Here is a 21,972-nt window from a genome sequence, read left to right as displayed (position 1 = left end):
CCTTAGTAATTGAGTTTGAGGAAGAATCCTTAACCAAGTCATAAAATGTGGGTTTCGTTCATTATAATTTAAGAGTATATTTCATCACCACGATAATGATTATGAATCATAGCAACATGTAAACAAAAGCACACACGTGCACCTCTACATTTCTTGTATTAGGGGCGTACTAGCGACGGTTCATATGAGCATCCATAAGATGAATGGAAGCTTCTTGCAATGGTGTGTTGGGCATTGAAAGCTAAGTGATACAAATCACAGAGGATTCCTCTACTTTTTGGGAAGTCATTGTTTAGAAACAATACTTTTCAACCATGGACTTTGGGTTCTTATTAAAAGACTAATTGCCCCTAATACAAGAAATGTAGAACTGCACGTGTGTGCTCTGTTTACATGTTGCTAAATGGATAGATGATGACATCACTGAGGGTTCAGGACTGAACTTTTCCAGACATGTCTTTACTGGCGTTGAGGCAATTATATTTATGGTGGGTTCTAAGAACACGTTTACTAACCTAATAAACCCCTCTCAGACGTTGTGGGAAAAAAGGATTTCGCCCAGGAATGTAAATTATCTTTCTGACATGAATCCTCAGATGTTGACAATGTTTTAGGCTGTGACTGGAAGTGTGAAGCGTGAGGACCATCTTAAAGGGAAGCGGGTTGCGGCTTTGTCGGTGGTTGGGGGTCAAGAGATGTCTTGGTCATGTCTGCACATGTTGAAACACGGTGACAATCTTTCTGATTGAAGTCAAATGTTACACTTTCCTAACTTTCGGCAACAACCAAAACGTCACATCCTGTAGAGTTCCGAAACTAAAGGAAGCCACTTCCGGTACAACTCTGGCAGCACGATTACGTAATGCTGTCGACGTCACCCCGGACATCAATCATTTTTTTCTTGGAGTATTTTTTAACCTTTATTTATGCAGGTTAGGGAATTGATAACAGATTCGTGGCTGCAGGCGGGAGAAACAAACCGAGATACATAAATCTAATTAAAAAAAACAATTATTCAGTACAACAGATTTCAATGTGATCTAGTTAAGAAATATGACCTTACATTATAACGTGAATAAAAGAATAGACTAAAAACAGGTGCAGAAATCCTATACAATATCACACATTGCAAAGATCAATATTCTAAATATTTTAATTATGCATAAAAATAAAAAAACATCTGTCATTAGGATATAAAAATAGTTTTAGAAAAAATGAACATAGAAAATGTACAACAAATTGGAATACAACATGCAAATATGAATGATAAAGTATGAAAGAAAAATTAAATATGAAGGATTAAAATAGTCTCACCAAAAAAATGTTAACTCTACATTGACTGTATATAACTATATAACTGTTACTTTAAATCTGCGCATAAAACCTACGTCATATGTACACTTTCACCAGTTGACCTGGTAGAGTGTGTTTTCAGACAAGACGCGGATGCACCACGCGGAGGCAGGACGTTTTCATTTGAAGAAATCGAAACTTAGCATAAACTGGACTATTACTGTGCAGCTACTACACTGTCGTTGATACCGTCGTATCAACAAGACCTCCGGTGAATCCTAAATGTCTTTTTTTAAATCATATATATACAGTTATATGGTAATTTGTGTATTGATAATTGTCAATTTATTTCTAGATACTGTTTTGTGATGGATACTGAAAATTACATCGCTAAATTGAACGAGCACACTCAGAGAACACGTTCGGAATTGAAGTACGAGGACGTCGGAACCAATGGCCCGGATCACATTAAAACGTGAGTTGAATATAATTCGAGTGCAACGATGAGGGTTTTCCTAAAGGGTTGCCCGTCCCTGAAAAGGTGATCTCATGCATGAAGAAAGTTAGTTTACAACTTTAATGCACGTTGTCATGTTAAATGTTTATTTTTTCAAACCACAGATTTACAATAAGAGTTGTTGTTAATGGCGAGGAATATCCAGAGGGTGTGGGAAACAGTAAGAAGGAGGCCAAACAGAACGCTGCCAAATATGCTTTAGAAAGGTTAATGGAGAAGGTGAATCCACGTTGCACACACCATTTTGTGTATTGTATGTATTTTGGTGTTCATGTTAAAATAGAAGAGAAAATGTGAACGGAGAGTACATTTTATGTTGACAGAAGGAGCGTCTATCAGAACCCTCTCTTGAACCCGTCGGTCAAACAGTTAAAAATCACGTGTCCTGGCTCTATGAGTATGGTCAGAAAGTCAAGATGCCAGTAAAATTTATCGAGTCCACAAGACCTGGATCATACAAGACTTTTCAGTAAGAAAGGGCCTCAATAATGCTGTCAAGTTGTAAATGGAAAATTATTAACACAATATGTTGTTCACATAAGATGTAGATTTTTTGTTGGGAAAATTGAATATGCTGTTGCCACTGGGACAACAAAGAAGGAAGCTAAGGAAGAAGCTGCTAAACTTGCATATAATGACATAACTAAAGTGTCACTGGTAAGAAATAATACCGTACCAAAGTGGTCGAGTTTACTTGCAAAATGTTGGGGAAATTACAGAATCTCACGGGAGCTCAAAATATTGTATTTATTTTAAGAGTGAAGATGATAAAACCTCTGGTTCTTCAAATCAGCAAAAGGAGGACATGTCAGAGATCTTGTAAGCACAATCCATGACACATTTGTGTTCTGCATCAGTGGAATATCTGATTTGATACATTTCTACTGTGGTACCACAGTGACAGGACATCAAGTTTGAAGACGGAAGACGATGGCTGTGTTGAGACCAATTTTATCGGAGCCATCAACAGCTACTGTCAGAAAACACACCGCACTCCAAAATTTATCGAAATGGGGAGGAGCGGCCCATCTCATAACCATACGTATGGCCGAGCCTCCATCTCGGCACTCACTGTAAGAATACACATATTTCAACACTTTTAAGTTTAAATGTTGCCTCTCTCTGTCAGTACAGATTCCAGTTCAAGTTAGTGATTGATGACGAGGAATACGCTGTGGCTGTGGGAAAGACTATCAAGGAAGCCAAACAAAATGCTGCTCAGTTGGCCCTGTTTGCCCTTGAAAAGGAAGACAGTGAGGTATTCTTTATTGGCTGCTGTTGTTTTTGTTTTATATACAGTACTGTGAAACATATTCTGTCCCATAGTACTCATTAAAAATGGTAAATTCATTTGAGGCATTTGAGGCATGGTGCTTTGTAACTTTTATCATGTTTAACTGGAAGCAAGCATGAAAAAAAAGTATTAACAACAGTTTGTTTAGTGCCGTTGGGCTGGCTGAAGTGGTGTTATGAACATGGTTTACATATGGCACCTTAAACCTTAAAATGTGAAATAATACTTTGTCATCAACCACTATACGGGGTCAGAATACCTATACTTTTGTGTTCGATTGATATTACCTGCATACTATATATAGTATTTGCAAAATAAAATAACCTTCCGGCACCTGCTTCTACATTGTCAATGATGTTGACTTGTTGTCACTTATTACTGTATGTCATTTATTGTGTGCCTGACAGGTCTTGTGGTCCTCCCTAAGCACACCAAGCAGCAGGGTGTCCTCTCCAAACTTGTAAGTTGTTGACTGTGAAGTACCTCTGATTTGTATTTGATTCTCACGATGTTCTATTTTCATTTTTAAAGGGGATCCCTTGATGTGAAATTCAAAAACATTATGACGCCCCCGGCTCTTTTGAGACAATTTGATGCGTCTTCTCCCAAGTATCTGGTGTGTGATTACCAGTCCAATAAACATGTATACTACATCATCCTTGAGTGTTTTGTAAAGACCATTCGATAGGTCAAGTGTGTCTAACCCGATGAACTGTGTTGTATGTTGTTTACTTATCGCCACCCAAGGGCAAAAGTCCAGACTGCAAGCCCAAAAGGACGTAAGTCAGAATCTGAGTCCATCCATCCATCCATCCATCCATCCATCCATCCATCCATCCATCCATCCATCCATCCATCCATCCATCCATTTTCCAAGCGACACATCCTCACAAGGGTCACAGGATCGCTGAGATCCAATCCCAGCTGTCAACGGGCAGGAGGCAGGGTACACCCTGAACTGGTTACCAGCCAATCAGAGGGCTCATAAAGACAAACAACCATTCGCACCCACAGTTACACCTAAGGGCAATTAAAAGTCTCCAATTAATGCATGTTTTTGGGATGTGGGAGGAAACTGGAGGGGCCAGAGAAAACCCACACAGACACGGGGACAATATGCAAACTCCACTCAGGAATGGTCAGGATTTGAACCCCAGTCCTCAGAACTGTGGGGCAGATGCTCTAACCAGTTGCTCCATACTGTGCTGCTGCATCTGAGTTCAACTATGAATAAAACGTCAGCATAAATACACCAGACCCTCTTTTTACTGTTTTACTTTTGTCTCCATAGAATTGCCGCAAATTTTCCCAATGCAACTGGACAACAGGTGAGTACATTAAAAATAATGAAAATAATGTTTAACACATTTTTTGTCTGATCCACATTTAATACATTTATTCATAAGGACAAAAAGAGTGCAGAGTTCAAAGACTGTGAAGATAATAGCGAGCGAAAATCACAGTTAGCTAGCTCAAGGTACAGTATGTGAATTTCAAGTAAATATGTGCATAATCTTTGTGAAGAAAAGTTTGGGTGCAGAAAGCATCCATTTCTTTGTCCATTCAACAGGTTCAAACAGGACTTTGACTCTATAGAATACATCAATAAGGGAGGCTTTGGCTCCGTTTACAAGGCAAAACACAAGCTTGAGGGGAAGAACTATGCTGTGAAGGTTGCCTGCTATAAAGAGTGAGTTAAGTCTGGCTTTGATTTGACTAAAAACATTTCATGCGCAATTTGCGGTTGTCTTTTGTATATGTAGCGCATTGTAAACATATCAATCATCTTTTTGGGCAGAAAATCTTTACGGGAGATATTAGCTTTATCAGAGCTTCAACACCCCAACATTGTCAGATACTACACATGTTGGATGGAAGATGCTCCTTATGAATGTGGCAGCGTAGAGGACAGCTCCTCTTCCCAGTCAGTCCCATTTAAGGATTTTTGCACATCTTTGCTCTCCAGAACATTTCAACAAATACATAAGAGTTGAATCACTTTATCTTTCTTCTTTTGTAGCTCTTCCACAAATTTACCTAAAAGGTACCTCTATATTCAGATGGAGCTGTGTGACAGCAATACTCTCCGGAAATTGATTAATGACATGAACACTCGGAATGTGAGTCCCACTCAAAGAGGAAAATCCAGTTTTGCTATTATACAGCAAATTGTCTCAGGAGTCAAATACATTCATGCCAAAAAATTAATCCACAGAGATTTGAAGGTGAGTTTTTTCACTACTGTTACAGAGTGAATGTAAACTACTACAACAAAATAATAAACATGTTGGTCCCCTTTTGCTAATGAAAACTCACAATGAGCACAGTAATACTTCACAAAAATATAACTGTTTCATAATATTGTCTGTACCAGTTAAGACTTTCAGTAGCTTTTTCTTTAAAATAATTTGGTTTTTTACACCGCCTCCTGCCCGGTGACAGCTGGGATAGGCTCCAGCACCACCGCGACCCTTGTGAGGATAAGTGGCTAAAAAATGGATAGATTGATGGAATATGAAGTACATTTGATTTCTTATAAATTTTTCCCACTTTAAGTTATTTCAGTGATTATTGGGGATATTTCTTTCTCTACGTAAGGCTACCAACAGTCTTTTTATTCAATGCTTAGCCTGCCAACATCCTGCTTGGGCTGGATGAAACCGTGAAGATTGGTGACTTTGGGCTCGTGACTGATGCAAATGTCAGTCAGGACAGAAGCATTAACAAGGGAACCCGAAGTTATATGGCACCTGAGCAGGTGAGTTAATTCGCTTGCATTGTGCAACATTCAATATTGTTAAGAGGAGATATCAGCATAATCATATTTTCAGGGATTTCAACATGTATGCATAACCCTTTCCCAGCTGTCAATGGGCAGGAGGCGGGGTACACCCTAAACTAGTTGCCAGCCAATCGCAGGGCACATGGAGACAAACAGCCGCACTCACAATCACACCTAGGGGCAATTTAGAGTGTCCAATTAATGTTGCATATTTTTGGGATCTGGGAGGAAACCGGAGTGGCCGGAAAAAACTCACGCAGGCACAGGAAGAACATACAAACTCCACACAGGCAGGTCTGGGATTGAACCAGGGACCTCATAACTGTGAAGCCATCGCTTTACCAGCTGAGCCACCGTGCCCCGAAATTTCAAAATAATATTTTATTAATTTTTTTATTTTTCACCAATTGACAGAATGAGGGGATTTATACACTTATTTTCATCATGGGCCACATTGTGATGATGGTTCCCTTAACATGCTGTAACTGTGAAATTTATATCAAAACTTCATCATCCTATAAAAACAAAATTGCGCCAGCATTTCATTGTAATAATGTATATGCAGTACAAGTGTACAAGACTGCCTCTTGCCTGAAGATAGCTGGGATAGGCTCCAGCTCTCCCTTGACCTTTGTGAGGATAAGTAGTAAAAAAAAATGGATGGAAATTGAATTTAAAAACAGCGGTTGTAAAATAGTGGCAACCAAATACTTCATAGATGTATACAGTTATTGTTCACTTTATGAAGGAATTTAATGAAAAAAAATATTTCTTTCAGTGTAAAGTGAAGAAAAATGTATTTTCTATTCATATTTTCTGCCTAAATGAGAAATCATTCAGCAACAAATACAAAGAACAATCACTTTATTTACTTTAGTGGGCCACTTAAACATTGTGGTGGGTTGCATCTATTCGCTGTCGCTGGTAATATGGAATGCAAATTATAAATAGATAAAACAGGTGCTCTGACATTTTAGGCCTTTTTGACTGCATGCGCTGTTTGTATGCCAGCCAAGGAGCTCTGACACATTACTTGTACTTATCAGTGTTGCTCAAGATCACCTCATGTAGCTCTCTTTTATGTCTGAAACATTCTTTCTTTTTGCAGAAAGACAAGATGGATTACGACCGAAAAGTAGACATCTTTGCTCTGGGTTTGATTTATTTTGAGCTCCTCTGGTTCATGGTTACTGCATCTGAAAGGGCAAAGGTGAGTTGAGCTACTATTGAACTATGATCCTAAAATGTTACCTCACAAGAGGGGTGTAGAGGTATCACTCATGGTGTAGTGGTTCACTCGCCTGACTTTGGCGTAGGCAGGATGGGTTTAGTTCCCACTCGGTGACGGCGTCAACATGTGCCCTGCAACAGACTGATGATCAGTTCAGGGCGTAGTCTGCCTTTCGTCCAAAAATTGCCTTAGATAGGCTCCAGCACTCCCGCAACCCTTGTGAGGATAAGCACCTTGGAAAATGGAACAGAATGGAAGAACTATGGAGCAAGAGGAGCCAACGTTAGGCAACATGCTAAATAGGGTTCAAATGAAAGTAAGAAGCTTGTTAACATTTACATGCACCATCAACAATAGTGAAGGTTGTCATAATTGCAGTTTTATCAGAACTGAAAGGCATTTAGTGATTAAAAGAAATACAATAAATCATTTTTGCTGAGTCAGGCTACATGTTGTGCCCATTCTTCCAGTCAGATATACCAATTTTGCATTTTTTTTCCCCGCACGGTTTTTCTAGCATTCCTCATGTATTTAGGTTACCAGTTTACTTAAAATGTATTGATTATTATTGGTTTTCTAATTAAGGAAATTATTTTGCACCGGAGTAAATATATGGTCCCTGTCACATAATGAGGGAATACATTATTACAATCACACTGCTGTGTTCTCACAGTTCAAACAGTGATATGTAGCGAGATAGATAATGTGATTTACACTCATTAGACATGTTCTGATTCTATTTTGTCACTCCATGTAAAACAGCTTTGGAATGATGTCAGAAACCGGAAATTCCCTTCAGGCCTTTCACACCTTTTCCCTACAGAGGTACAGCACATCAACGCGTTGACATTTTACTTGCAAGATACATCTGGGTATCACAGGAATGTCACGAGCTTGAAAGACTGAGAACCGTTGGGGGGGAAATGTTGTCATTTTTGTTTATTTTCCCCCCAGGAACAAATGATTAAGTCAATGCTTTGCTTGAAGCCAGAAGATCGGCCTGAAGCAGATCAACTCCAGACCAACCTTGAGGAATGGGATAATGCACTTAAACAGGCTAAAGACAAAAAGACTAGTTAAAGCATGTTTAAATGAACAGTTGTTTATTTATCTTAAAATTAAATGTATATTTAGTGAATGTGAGTGTGTTAGGTTTTTGTGTGTTTTTATCTGCCTTGTGATTAGCTGGCAACCAGTTCAGGGTGTACCCCGCCTCGTCCCCGATGACAGCTGGGATTGGGTCCAGCACCCCCGTGACCCTCGTGAGGATAAGCGGCTCAAGAAATGGATGGACGGATGACAGAAAGACAACATGATCAGGAATTGTGTTCGATACAACAATGGAGCCCGGTGAAAGGCAAAAACATGAGGTCCGTCTTTTAGGTTGCAAAAGCAGTGGTTTAGTCACGTTGAAACCATTGACCCAAGGTATATGGGGTCAATCCATCCATCCATTTTCTTAGTCACTTATCCTCACAAGGGTCGTGGGGAGTGCTGGAGGCTATCCCAGCTGTCAACGGGCATGAGGCGGGGTACACCCTGAACTGGTTGCCAGCCAATCGCAGGGCACATGGAGACAAACAGCCGCATTCACAATCACACCGAGGTGCAATTTAGAGTATCCAATTAATGTTGCATATTTTTGGGATCTGGGAGGAAAGAAAACCCACGCAGGCATGGGGATAACATGCAAACTCCACACAGGGAAGGCCAGGATTGAACCCAGGTCCTCAGAACTGTGAGGCCAACATTTTCCAGCTGCCCCACCGTGCTGGGGTGAATACAATACAGATCACTAACCGATCCACAGCCTGTCATATGCTCAGTTTTGGTTGGGTTGGTTTAATGTTTCCTGTGTTCCTTTGTCGGTTGTCTCCACCTGCTCACGCTTACGTTCCTCCCTTGTGTTGACCAATCATCTCCCTCCTGCCACTCGCGTCATGTCCAGGTTTTGCTCATTGTATCGTCAAGCTCTCTATAGTTATCTCCTCTGTTTTCTTTCACTTCTTGTTTGGTCCAGTCGTCCATGTTGCAGTTTGCTTTCTGTTCATTCCGTTTTTCAAAGATAGTCAAGTTTCTAGTTGTTGATTTAGGTCATGCTTTGTTACTTTGAGTATTTTGGCTGTTACTTGAAGTTGGGTTTGAAAATGCAATACCGTTCTTGAGATTCTTATACTTCTGCCTTGCGTCCTTGCTTCCCTGCACTTGCGTCCTCCGCGCCTTCCCGTGCTTTCCCCGCCCTTCACTACCCCATACTGTGACACAGACCCTACATATATATTTGCCAAGCACATTTTATTTCCACGTCACTTGCACTAGTTCTGGATTGCAGGCTATCACTGTCATTTGAATGTAATGTTTTTAAGGATGGAAGAAGTCGTTTGAGTGACACTTTGATTATGGGACCCTCATACTGTCAACCTTGTTAAAAAGACAAATGAGCTTAAAGAATAAAAACATCTGACGATCGACTGAACTTTGTGGTGGAGTTGTTAAATATGCTTTTGTCAATGTACCTTTTGCATCTAACCAAGCATCATCTATTTATTTCATTGCAACCTAAAGGGGGAGCTGTAGATTTGTCATTGCTGATGCACTCGAGGCCCGGTTAGCTTAGGGTGACAGAGGCTCATTCGTATTCTGGGAACCGAAACCCAGGAATCTGTGACATTTAATCATCCTTACGGCACTTGTTGGATCATTTGCATCTAGCAGGGTAACGTGCCAAATGCTGTATCCCACAAAGTCACCTGGCTGAGAACGAACACACATCTCAAAGAATGAGACAATTTCAGATAAACTCTGTAAAATGTGTAAATTCAGCAAAAAAAAAAAAAAAAAAGACTGCAAAGCAAGTGTTTGTTTTGTGATTGTACATATATTCTACAATTATCCCTCAAAAAACTTAAACCTGTGTTGGCTTGTACCAGGTTGGCCTATACCCAATTGTATACATTAACAGTTGCACTTTTTTTTGCAAAATAACATTTAAACAAAGCCTTTTTATTCCTAGAGGTACTTCTTGTATTAAATCCCTCTAAGTATTGGAGGTATTTGTAATTTTGCCATTTGTTATTTACTGTATGTAAGAAGTTTGCAGATCAAAGGAAATTGCTATATATGCCTAAAATAGTATAAAGTCAGCTTGACAAGTATGTTAGCGAGGCATATGTTGCAGGTAGGTAATTTCAACTCGATATTGTGTTACCCGGTAAATTATGCTGGTGTAGTACAACAACAATCCAATTGGAATACTGTACCTAAAAATAATCATTGTGAGATATTTTATTTGTGCCTTGCCATTAAGATGTCATATGCATGACAAGGCACATTTACAAAACATTGTACAGTCGTCTGATTTTAGCAGCATCTAAGATAAGAGACCTGCTGTTTTCCCAATCTTGCAGGACGAGTGCGCACGTGCCAGCAGGGTTATTGGATGTATTGAGGTCACTTCCTCTGAGAGCAGCATGAGCACCGAGGCAGTGATCTAGATCTAGTTTGAACCATGTAGCTGGGAGGTAAAATGGACTCGCTCAACAACACACAAATCATGAGCTATGTGTTGGTCCACAAGCGTGCAAGCGATAGTTTCCTCTGCTTCGTGTTGCTCTGTTACTTCTCAGCCACCAGCACACATCAAAATCACTGAATGACTTTCCCGACTCTCCATGCATCTGTTTCACAAGTTCTGTTTTACAGTTTAGAAACATTTGACCTCTGGTGAACTTAGTGACTAACTGAAGCATGACCACGTGCTGTGCCTCACTGTGAGCTGCAATTGCTTTTTATGGAGGACAGTCAGCCCCGGCCCACAGAACCACATACAGTACTTCTACTGTCCTCTTCAATCAATAACCTTGATATTTAAACGGACGCTGTATTTCTATTCTGCCCTTCATAACTACATACACACACAGGCCATAACATTAGATACACACAAAAGAGCCACTGCAATACATTTAAAATTGTATGCCTGTATAAAGATATAAAGTAATAGATGAGTAATAATTATTGATTAATTGAGTATAATTTCCAATATGGATCGTACTATGTATCTACTATTTTTCCGATTGTAGGAAGGTAGGTAAATTGGAAGGTAGGAATTACCCATCTGGAATAGTCTATGGTAAATGTGTCTGAGCCACTTATCCTCACAATGGTTGTGGGAGTGCTGGAGCCAATTCCAGCTATCTTGGGCAGGAGGCGGGGTTGGTGCCAGCCAATTGCAGCCCACATAGAGACAAACAACCATTTGCACTCACCTTCACACTTAAGGGACAATTTAGAGTCTTCAATTAATGTAGATTTTTGGGATGTGGGAGGAAACCGGAGTGCCTGGAGAAAACCCACACAGGCTTGGAGAGAGCAGGCGGGCTCGGGGTTTGAACTCCAGTCCTCTGAACTGTGAGTCAGACGCTCTAAACAGTCATCCACAGTGCCACTTGATGTAATATAAAAATGACATTTTCATTACAATTTTTCATTCATTCATTCATCTTCCGTCCTAGTGTTGAGGGCGTGGTTGAGCCTCTCCCAAATGAGTTCGCGCAAGAGGTGAGGTACACCCTAAACTGGTTACCAACCAATTGCAGAGAACAAATTAATATTGTTTTTAATCATTCTCTGATGGTGAGGAATATTATCTGATTTTTAAATACAGTGTTCATATTGGATTTTATTTCAAAGCCAAGGAAGTAATAGTCTATTGATATAATACATCGTCCTATACCCAGCTAACTTAGGCCAAAAGGCAGACTACACTGTGAATTGATCATCCAGTCAGTCGTAGGGGATGCATCGACACCATCACTGAGCAGGAATTGAATCCACGCTGCCCACACTAAAGTCAGGCGTGTGTACCATCAGTGACTTTACCTGTAACTTTCTGGCCCTTATATTCTGACAAGGTTTTCTTCACAAAGATGTATAGTATTTTAAACAAATAATATTAATTTTGCCTATTCAACAGCTGGTCCTAAACTAAAAATAACACTTTTAAAAATATTTATCTGGATTACATTTATTTAACAGGTGTAACACTGATTGCGCTGGGTGAAAGTATGACCAATCAGTGGGCCTCCACCTCTATTTTATCACAGTGACTAACGACCCTGCCAAGAAGAGTACAGGCAAAATGTGCATGATGGCCAGATTTAAACAGAAAGCCAAATCACAACAAGAAAAATTATACTGTACGTGGTGAGTGCATTTGGAGGCCGCAAAAAGTGGACATATCCAGACAGAAGTCAATGTCTGGTTACTGCAAGGCTAGATGTATTATAAACCAAGTTAGTGAGATTAACTTGTACCAAGTAGTGTGAAATTAGTGAAATTCCCAAGTCATACCACATTCTAGTAAAAACCAAGAAAAGGAAAGCCTGACTATATTTTGCCATCCAAAATATCTTTAAAAAAAAATAATAAATAAATAACAGCAATCATACAAATTCTAGAATTAGATGATTAAACTGGACTTTATATAGCTTGAAGTACTTTTGCTGATGCTGTAATGGGCTAAAAGCGTGAAGGTGGGTGTTTGAGTGCAGTTTTCACGGTAGAGGTGTTTTCTTTGTGACGGCCGAGGGAGCTGTCAGCGCAAACTTGACTTATGAAGCCTGTAATTTACGACAAATGATATTGCATTCTCTCTGCTGACAACCTGCCAGTGCTGTCAAGTGGCAAAGCCAGCACAGTCGTTATTCAACTTCCTGCCCCCTCACATTGCCTCACACACCCACTCTCTTTGTGCAGTTGCTGTATGGAAGGTCAAGGGCACAGCAGCAGACTCAGCTGGTAAATCTTTAATAAGTGAGCTAGTCTGCTTCACCTGGAGTTCAGTAGTTCATCGGGGAGCAGCAGGGTAGGTGACAGTGTATCAGGAAGACCATCTGAAAGCCACTTTTTGCAAAAAAAAACAAACAAAAAACTTTGGCAACCTTGCTTTTCTATCTCATCTGTGCCTGTGGTTTTATATATATATATATATATATATATATATATATCCATCCATTTTCTTCACTGCTTATCCTCACGAGGGTCACAGCGAGTGCTAGAGCCTTTCCCAGCTTTCAACGGGCAGGACGCGGGCTACACCCTGGATTGGTTGGCAGCCAATCGCACAGGGCACAGACAGCAGTTGCACTCAGAATCACAACTTGGGGGAATTTAGTGTCTCCTATTAATGCATGTTTTGGGAGGAAACCGGAACTCCCAGAGAACAACCCACACAGGAATGGGCAGAACATGCAAACTCCACACAAGTGAGGCGGGGATTTGAACCTCAGAAATGTGAATCCAAAGCTATAACCAGTAGCTCCACTGTGCTGCCAAAGGAGAAACAGAATAGCCGAAGTCAACTCAATAAATCATTGGACCAGCCACTTGGTGGAACCAGTTGGCAACAGCACAACCTGGTGGAACCAGTCTGTATTACAGACAAGGTCCAATGATTGTTGTCATGATTTTGGTATGATTCGGGTATTCTGTACCAATTCTTGGCAGACTGGATTGAATTTGTCAATGGGTCGAATGTGGTCCACGTAACGTAGTTTGCCCACCACTGTTTTAGATGCATCTTTTTGCACAAAATTTGGGTTGCACGCCAATTGTAAAACATGGATGGTTCAACTGTAGTTCCTTCCAGTCTTGGCTGTAAAATAATTTGAAAAGAACCTGTTACTAAGAAAGCAGAGTAAAGCTTTTAAGTAAGACCCAATCGGCGTGTTAAAGTGCTATTGTGGCATGTAATCTTACTGTTGTGTAATTAGGAATTAGCAGGCGATACGATGGCGATCTCAAAAATTGTCAGTTGTGTTAGGTGATAAAATCTATCGTAAGATGAAGGGAAATTTAGATCAGACTGATGCGGCCAACCATGATATATTGTACTTCTGAGAGAGAGTAACACTGAAGAGAGATGAGTAGGTAGAGCTGGAGGTGGTGGAGATGAAGATGATGGTGTCTTTCGGACCTGGTTGGGTATCATAGGACTAGAAATGATCTCTCTCTCGTGGGACAGCCAAGGTAAATGTTTTGGAGACAAAGTTGTGTTGCAGAGACCAGATTTTGATGCTTTGGACACATCCCGTCAGGGAAGACGCAGTGTACGTTTATTGGTAGAAGGATGATGAGAATGGAGAATGCAGCCCTTATGGGGGCACAAACCAGTACAATCTGTAGGCCGGTCCCAAGCCCGGATAAATGCAGAGGTTTGCGTCAGGAATGGCATCCGGCGTAAAAACTGTGCCAAACAAATGTGAGCGTTCATCTAAAGAATCCCATACCGGATCGGTCGTTGCCCAGGTTAACAACGCCCGCCCCCGGCACTGCTAACCTGCAGCACGTCGGTGGAAATTCAGCTACTGTGGGTCGAGGACAAAGAAGGGGAGGAAACCGGATCTGTCGTCCGAAGAAAAAGAGGAATGCACAGAGCCTACAACTGAGTGTAGGGACTTTGAATGTTGGGACTATGACAGGAAAAGCTCAGGAGTTGGTTGAGATGATGATTAGGAGAAAGGTTGATATACTGTGCATCCAAGAGAGCAGGTGGAAAGGTAGTAAGGCTAGAAGTTTGGGAGCAGGGTTTAAATTATTCTACCATGGAGTAGATGGGAAGAGAAATGGAGTAGGGGTTATTTTAAAGGAAGAGCTGGCTAAGAATGTCTTGGAGGTGAAAAGAGTATCAGATCGAGTGATGAGACTAAAATTTGAAATTGAGGGTGTTATGAAAATGTGGTTAGCGGCTATGCCCTACAGGTAGGATGTGACCTAGAATTGAAAGAGAAATTCTGGAAGGAACTAGATGAGGTAGTTCTGAGCATCCCAGACAGCGAGAGAGTTGTGATTGGTGCAGATTGTAATGGACATATTGGTAAAGGAAACAGGGGCGATGAAGAAGTGATGGGTAAGTACGGCATCCAGGAAAGGAACTCTGAGGGACAGATGGTGGTGGACTTTGCAAAAAGGATGGAGATGGCTATAGTGAACACTTATTTCCAGAAGAGGGAGGAACATATAGTGACCCACAAGAGCGGAGGTAGAAGCACGCATGTGGATTATATTTTGTGCAGACGATATAATCTGAAGGAGATTATTGACTGTAAAGTAGTGGTAGGGAAGAGTGTAGCTCGAGAGCATAGGATGGTGGTATGTAGGATGACTCTGGTGGTGGGTAGGAAGATTAAGAAGACAAAGGTAGAGCAGAGAACCATGTGGTGGAAGCTGAGAAAGGAAGAATGCTGTGCGGCCTTTCGGAAAGAGGTGAGACAGGCTCTCGATGGACAGCAGAAGCTCCCGGAAAACTGGACTGCGACAGCCAAGGTAATCAGAGAAACAGGCAGGAGAGTACTTGGTGTTTCTTCTGGTAGGAAAGGGGAGAAGGAGACTTGGTGGTGGAACCCCAAAATACAGGGAAAGAGATTAGCGAAGAAGAAGTGGGACACTGAGAGGACTGAGGAGAGGCGAAAGGAGTACATCAAGATCCGACGTAGGGCAAAGGTCGAGGTGGCAAAGGCTAAACAAGAGGCATATGAAAACATGTACACCAGGTTGGACACGAAAGAAGGAGAAAAGGATCTCTACAGCTTGGCCAGACAGAGGGATAGAGATGGGAAGGATGTGCAGCAGGTAAGGGTGGTTAAGGATAGAGATGGAAATGTGTTGACTGGTGCCAGTAGTGTGCTAAACAGATGGAAAGAATACTTCCATACCGGTGGAGGTATGGAAGCAATTTGTAGAGATGCATGTGGAGTTTTTGACCAACTTATTCAACAGAATACTAGCGGGCGAAAAGATGCCTGAAGAATGGAGGAAAAGTGTTCTAGTTCCCTTTTTTAAGAACAAAAGTGATGTTCAGAGCTGTGGGAATTACAGAGGACTAAAGTGGTAATGGATAGGCTGACAGATGAGGTTAGACTGGAATCCCCTTGGACCATGATGTTCGCAGATGATGTTGTGATATGCAGTGAAAGCAGGTAGCATGCGGAGGAACAATTAGAAAGATGGAGACATGCACTGGAAAGTAGAGGAATGAAGATTAGCCGAAGTAAAACTGAATATATGTGCGTGAATGAGAAAGGTGGAGGGGGAAGAGTGAGGCTACAGGGAGAAGAGATAGAGAGGGTGGACGACTTCAAATATTTAGGGTCAACAATCCAGAGCAACGGTGAGTGTGGTAAGGAAGTGAAGAAACGGGTCCAAGCAGGTTGGAACAGCTGGCGGAAGGTGTCTGCTAGGACGAAGGGCAAAGTTTATAAAACAGTGGTGAGGCCGGCCATGCTGTACGGATTAGAGACGGTGGCACTGAAGAAACAACAGGAAGCAGAACTGGAGGTAGCAGAAATAAAGATGTCGAGGTTCTTGCTCGGAGTGAGCAGGTTGGATAGGATTAGAAATGAGCTCATTAGAGGGACAGCCAAAGTTGAATGTTTTGGAGACAAGATTCAAGAGAGCAGACTTCGATGGTTTGGACCTGTTCAGAGGCAAGAGAGTGAGTATATTGGTGGATGGGTGCTGAGGATGGAGCTGCCAGGCAAAAGAGCAAGAGGAAGACCAACGAGAAGGTTTATGGATGTGGTGAGGGAAGACATGAGGGCAGTTGAGGTTAGAGAGGAAGATGCAAGAGATAGGCTAAGATGGCAAAAGATGACACGCTGTGTCGACCCCTAATGGGACAAGCCAAAAGGAAAAAAAAAAGGAAAAGAAGAAGAAGAAAATGATGAGAATGGAGCTGCCAGGCAAGAGAGCTTGAAGAAGACCAAAGAAAAGGTTGATAGATGTAGTGAGGGAAGACATGAGGACAGTTGGTATTCGGGAGGAGTGCAAAAGTATTATAGTAGTATAGTATAGTATAGTATAGTATAGTATAGTATAGTATAGTATAGTATAGTATAGTATAGTATAGTATAGTATAGTAGTAAAATAATAATAAAAGTCAGATGGAAAAGGATGACATGCTGTGTGTGACGACCCATAATGGGACAACTCGAAACAAAAACATCATGGTAATTTCAGATGACATTTTAATGATGAGTGACAACAGACACAATTCGAAGCAGGCAGGGCTGATTAGTTGAACCCAAGCTCTGCTAACAAGGTTGCACAGATGAATTATGCATGAAGTCACCCTCATGAAATGTGTTGTTGAATTAAAAGATGAAATGCATTGACAGTAATTTAGATATGTTTTTGTGGATTCATGTTTTCTCTTTGTGTCCTTAGAAATGACACAGCAGCCTAAGGGAGCAGCAGGGAGGGAGATGAAAGCGGTGGTGAAACCAGGCCGTGAACAAAGCCAGGGACAGATAGGAGGTCTTGGACACCATGCTATGACAGACATCCTTTGGGCCTGTTTTATTCAGCTGCCAGGAGCTTTTTGGGGTTTGTTTTATCTGCGCTGCTTTTCCAACCATGTGTACGCCCACCCCTTCTGGATGCTGATCCAAATCATTCGTGTCCAACTTGACTTCACACAGGCCGCCAGAGCCACTAACAGCAGGCACAGTCGCTGATATCAGCCTGCATGTCATGTGTCTCAGGGATGCTAAACCTTTTTGGGCTCTGCAGAATTTATCTTGAAAAATTAGCCAATCTGGTCAGCTGTAGTAGATTTAGATTTTTTTAAACCTGAAGTTGACACTGTTTTATTAAAAAACAGAATATACACCTGCATCCATTTATACAATATACCTTTGGTCTAGATGCAGAATAAGTACTGTGACTAAAAATTGGGGAGTGTGTTCCAGAAGTCAGCATAATCTCATGAGAGCGAATGTGAGTAAAGAAATAAAAGAATAAACAATGATAAACAATGCTGTTGATTTGTACATACAAATAGAATAGAATGATTTGCAAATCCTTTTTGACCTATATTTGAATACAGTAAAAAGACAAGATGTTTAATGCTGAAAGTGTTGAATTTTGTATTTTTTGCTTTTGTTTTTGAATAGTCTCTGATCTTGAATTTCATGACTGAAACACTTTGCTAAAAGGCAAGAACAGGGGCAACAAAACACTTGGGAAATGAAGGATTGCTAAAAAAAAAAAAAAACACCAGTTTGGAACATTCTACAAGTGAGCAAGTTAATTAGAAGTAGGTGAGTGTCATGACTGAGTATTAAAAACTGGATTCCTGAAAGGCTCACTTGTTTACAAGCGAGGATGTAGTGAGGTTCATCGATTTGCAAACAATTGCTCAAGTAAATATTCCAACAGTTTAAGAACATTTTTTGTCAACTTACAGTTCCAAGGACTTTCGGGATCATCAAAGGTTCGGAGTAGCTGGAGAAATCTCTGCATGTATGCATCAAGGCCGATAACCAACACCAGGCAGCACTGCATTCAAAAGCAGCTATCATTGTGTAAAGGATAGTGTCTTGTGGGCTCAGGAGGACTTCAGATAACAATTGACAGTGAACACATTTTGCTGCTACATCTGCAACTGCAAGTTACAACTCTAGCATGCAAAGTGAAACCCACATATCCTCAACACCCACAAATACCACCAGCTTCTCAGGGCCTAAGCTCATCTGCGATAGACTGATGCAAAGTGAAAAATTTTGCTGTGGTCTCACAAGTCCACTTTTCAAATTATTTTCAGAAATCATGAATGTCATGTCCTCCGGACCAAAGAGTAAAATGACCATCCAGATTGTTTCTTGATCTCAAAGATCAAAAGCCAGAGTGTGTGATGGTACGGGTGTCGTGTTAGTGCCTATGGCATGGGTAACTCACACATCTGTGAAGGCATTTTTGACAATGTACAATTGAGTTTTTGGAACAACATATGCTGCCCTCCAAGCAACGTATTTTTAAGGGACATCCCTATTTATTTCAGCAAGACAACGCTAAGCCGCTTTCTGCACATGTTACAACAATGTGGCTTTGTAGTAAAAGAGTGCTCGTAATATAGACTGGCCTGCCAGCAGTCCAGTACCAACTCTATTGAAAATATGTGGGATATTTTGATGCGCAAAATAGGATAACAGATACCCCGACTGCCGGACTGTGGTACATCAAGCAAGAATGGAAAATAATTCCACCGATGAAGCTCCAATTAATATCCTCTATTTGCAAAAGCTAATTGGGTGTTTTAAAAGAAGTGGTGATATAACATTGTGATAACCAGGTCCTTCCCCTAGCTTTTTGGGAACATGTATCAAACTCAAAATAAGAAATTATTGGCAAAAAAATTAAAACAATAAAGTTGATCAGTTTGAACATTAAATATATTTTCTTTGTAGTGATTTAACATGCAGAAAGTTTAAAAGGATTTGCAAATCTTTGGCTTCTCTTTTTAATTTACATTTTACACAATGTCCCCACTTTTGTGAGAGGCCTCGTAGCTCAGTGGTTAGAGCACTGGTTTGGAAAACCAGCGGTTGTGGGTTCGTATCCCACTGGGGCCTCCACTCCCTGAGAAGGGTTGCGTCAGGAAGGGCATCCGGCGTAAAAATTGTGCCAAACATATGTGTGTTCATCTGAGATGACACTCTGTGGCGGCCCCGAAAGGGACAAGCCGAAAGAAACTCTCACAATGTCCCCACTTTTCTGGAATTGAGCCTTGTACATTCAAACATAGTCCATGTACTTTTTTTTTTTAATGGTCTATAAGAAAAAAAAATTCTGGGGGCAGCTCATACCTGCATCTCAGCTCCTATCCCTATCAGACCCAAAATTAGTTGCAATAGTCTTAGAGAGTGATCTTGTAAAATTATTTTGAAGTCTCCAAAGAGAATCAGTCCACCACGTGGCCATCTGTCCATATACTTTTGAACCCTGAGCCACATTCCCAGAAATCAACGGACTGATCCGACTCACATTTGCCATCCTGTTGTCTGTGTTGCATTTTTTTCCCCTCCCCATTGCAGTCAATGAGCACTTTTAATATTCTAAAAAGACATGCTGTGACCTGTCAATACTTTCTACAGAGAGCATTAAAGATAATGTCTTTCTTCTTTTCAATATTTCCGGTGGGGGATGCTCATATCGCTTTTCTTTTAAGTTTGCAAAAACCACTGCATCTTTGTCTTCCTTAAACGCGTCAGCCTACCATGCCCCAATTTTATGAAAGCACTGCAGAATAAATTGAGTTGCTGTCCTCTCTCTCAACAGGCAATATAAATTGGTATTGTGGTTTTGTCAAACCCCTACTGATGTTACATTTTCTGATATAAAAATTAGAAGGCTTTGAGAAAGACCTTTAAAAAAGTAAAACGATGTGAGACGAGACAAGAGCTAAAACACAACAGAAAAAGTTGAGCATTTGGCCTGGAAAGTGAATGCACTAATCGCTAATAGTCTGTTAGGCTTTAGAATTCTGACCCATGCAAACACCCATTAACCGGCTCTGTTAGCGCGGCGCTATCGCTAGCATTAGCGCAGCGGCCCTTGCGTTAAACTCTCTGTGTACTGTCTTTGTAAATATCTCGTGTTTCAATGTGGGTTTCAATGTGGGCCCTTGCGGCTTTTACACAGCTGCGGCCTATGAATGTAGCAAATGGTATTTCCTTAACAAATGTACTGAGTGAGGCTTACAACTCTCGTGTTATTAAATAACATGGACGTGAGTCCACTGTGTCTTTCAACTTGTGTGATATTTATTTTGCTTTATAACCGCCAAATCCTGAGCTCACTTCCTTGTCGTCACTCTCTGTCGCGCCCTGCTGACGGCAACACAATCACCCCACAATAACCAGGTGCGCTCTGTAGGCCGGGAATTACGGTAACTGTTTTGAATTGATTATATATCATTGTTCGTGTTTATCTACATGGCATATTGAATATCGCTCCTGCATGAATGTCATTTAGTGATAGAGGTGTACCTAATTTTGTGGCAAGTCATGAGTGACCATGTTCTTGTAGGAATTCATTTCATCCAAACTGGCCAACTCCTTTCGGACCCACAATCTCTTTTGAGCTCCTTCAGTGTGTGTGTGTTTCTTTCGGCTTGTCCCTTTCGGGGTCGCCACAGCGTGTCATCTCAGATGAACGCATATATATGTTTGGCACAATTTTTACGCCGGATGCCCTTCCTGACGCAACCCTTCTCAGGGAGTGGAGGCCCCAGTGGGATACGAACCCACAACCTCTGGTTTACCAAACCAGTGCTCTAACCACTGAGCTACGGGGCCTCCCTTTTGAGCTCCTTCAGTGTTCTGCAGAAAATCCTTTTGCATGTTTTTTGCTAGTTACCACCAAGTGGGTGGCACCCATGAAAAGATATTAGTATCACTCTGCCCACATCATAACTGTGATTACTATTCAGTCTTATAACACCACAGAATAGGCCAACACAACAGTTTCCAGGCAGACTGCTGTGCGACCTCTCGGGGGCACTGTTGTATCATGCACACTTAAAATATAACCCACTTGGATCATAAAAAAAAAAAAAAGTTTGCCTACCATTCTTGCTCAAACAGACAGTGGCACCATATTCTGTCCACAGTAACCCTTCCGCCTGGAGAAGGATGGGACATGGTACTTTCCCTTATGTTGCAAATTAAATCAGAATTCCATTATTCAGTGCGACCACGTATGAAACGTGTTTACGGCTGCTCCTACTGTATATCATTTGAAGACTCCATTAACTGATTGTCTGCATGATTGTGAATGGTAACTGCTGATGTCATTCTTCATTACATTTGAATTATTGGAACAACAGGTCTGACCTCGACCAAGGAAAGTTTCTCCATTGTATGGATGTAGCGCACCAAGTCATCCTTAATATGTCATATTGTTATTTTAAAAGCAGAACAGGAGGCTTTTAAATCATGCATAACGTGCTGTATGATTCATGTAACCTTGCCCCTTACAACTTTATTGGATCGCTCCCCTTAAACTCTTTGATCGGCCTG

General features: G+C 41.1%; 1 protein-coding gene and 2 non-coding genes across 5 annotated transcripts; 2 read left to right on the top strand and 1 right to left on the bottom strand.

Moving 5' to 3' along the window:
- The first annotated feature begins 1,417 nt into the window (after window positions 1-1,417).
- On the top strand, window positions 1,418-17,816 carry eif2ak2 (eukaryotic translation initiation factor 2-alpha kinase 2). Of its 3 annotated transcripts, XM_061837994.1 has the most exons (20): window positions 1,418-1,564; window positions 1,649-1,768; window positions 1,915-2,029; window positions 2,134-2,279; window positions 2,353-2,467; window positions 2,568-2,629; window positions 2,709-2,852; window positions 2,945-3,068; window positions 3,512-3,564; window positions 3,636-3,720; window positions 3,852-3,883; window positions 4,396-4,432; window positions 4,511-4,581; window positions 4,675-4,794; window positions 4,903-5,028; window positions 5,125-5,329; window positions 5,734-5,862; window positions 6,995-7,096; window positions 7,880-7,942; window positions 8,072-9,587. In XM_061837994.1, exons 2-20 carry the CDS (start codon window positions 1,662-1,664, stop codon window positions 8,195-8,197), a joined length of 1,962 nt encoding a protein of 653 aa, XP_061693978.1. In that variant the 5' UTR covers window positions 1,418-1,564; window positions 1,649-1,661; the 3' UTR covers window positions 8,198-9,587. The 3 variants fall into 3 exon arrangements, with proteins under 3 accessions (XP_061693978.1, XP_061693980.1, XP_061693979.1); XM_061837996.1 differs by lacking the exons at window positions 7,880-7,942; window positions 8,072-9,587 and adding an exon at window positions 17,339-17,816; XM_061837995.1 differs by lacking the exon at window positions 1,418-1,564 and having other exon boundaries at window positions 1,716-1,834.
- Window positions 17,817-19,451: 1,635 nt separating this feature from the next.
- On the top strand, window positions 19,452-19,524 carry trnas-gga (transfer RNA serine (anticodon GGA)). The gene has a single exon. It is a non-coding gene; the product is annotated as a tRNA-Ser (tRNA).
- Window positions 19,525-21,176: 1,652 nt separating this feature from the next.
- trnat-ggu (transfer RNA threonine (anticodon GGU)) lies at window positions 21,177-21,249 on the bottom strand. Its single transcript has one exon. It is a non-coding gene; the product is annotated as a tRNA-Thr (tRNA).
- Window positions 21,250-21,972: the final 723 nt, after the last annotated feature.

This window comes from Syngnathoides biaculeatus, chromosome 12 (assembly GCF_019802595.1).
Source record: "Syngnathoides biaculeatus isolate LvHL_M chromosome 12, ASM1980259v1, whole genome shotgun sequence".
NCBI lineage: Eukaryota > Metazoa > Chordata > Actinopteri > Syngnathiformes > Syngnathidae > Syngnathoides > Syngnathoides biaculeatus.
The sequence above is the reverse complement of the archived record's forward strand: the minus strand, read 5'-3'. Positions and strand labels throughout refer to the sequence as shown.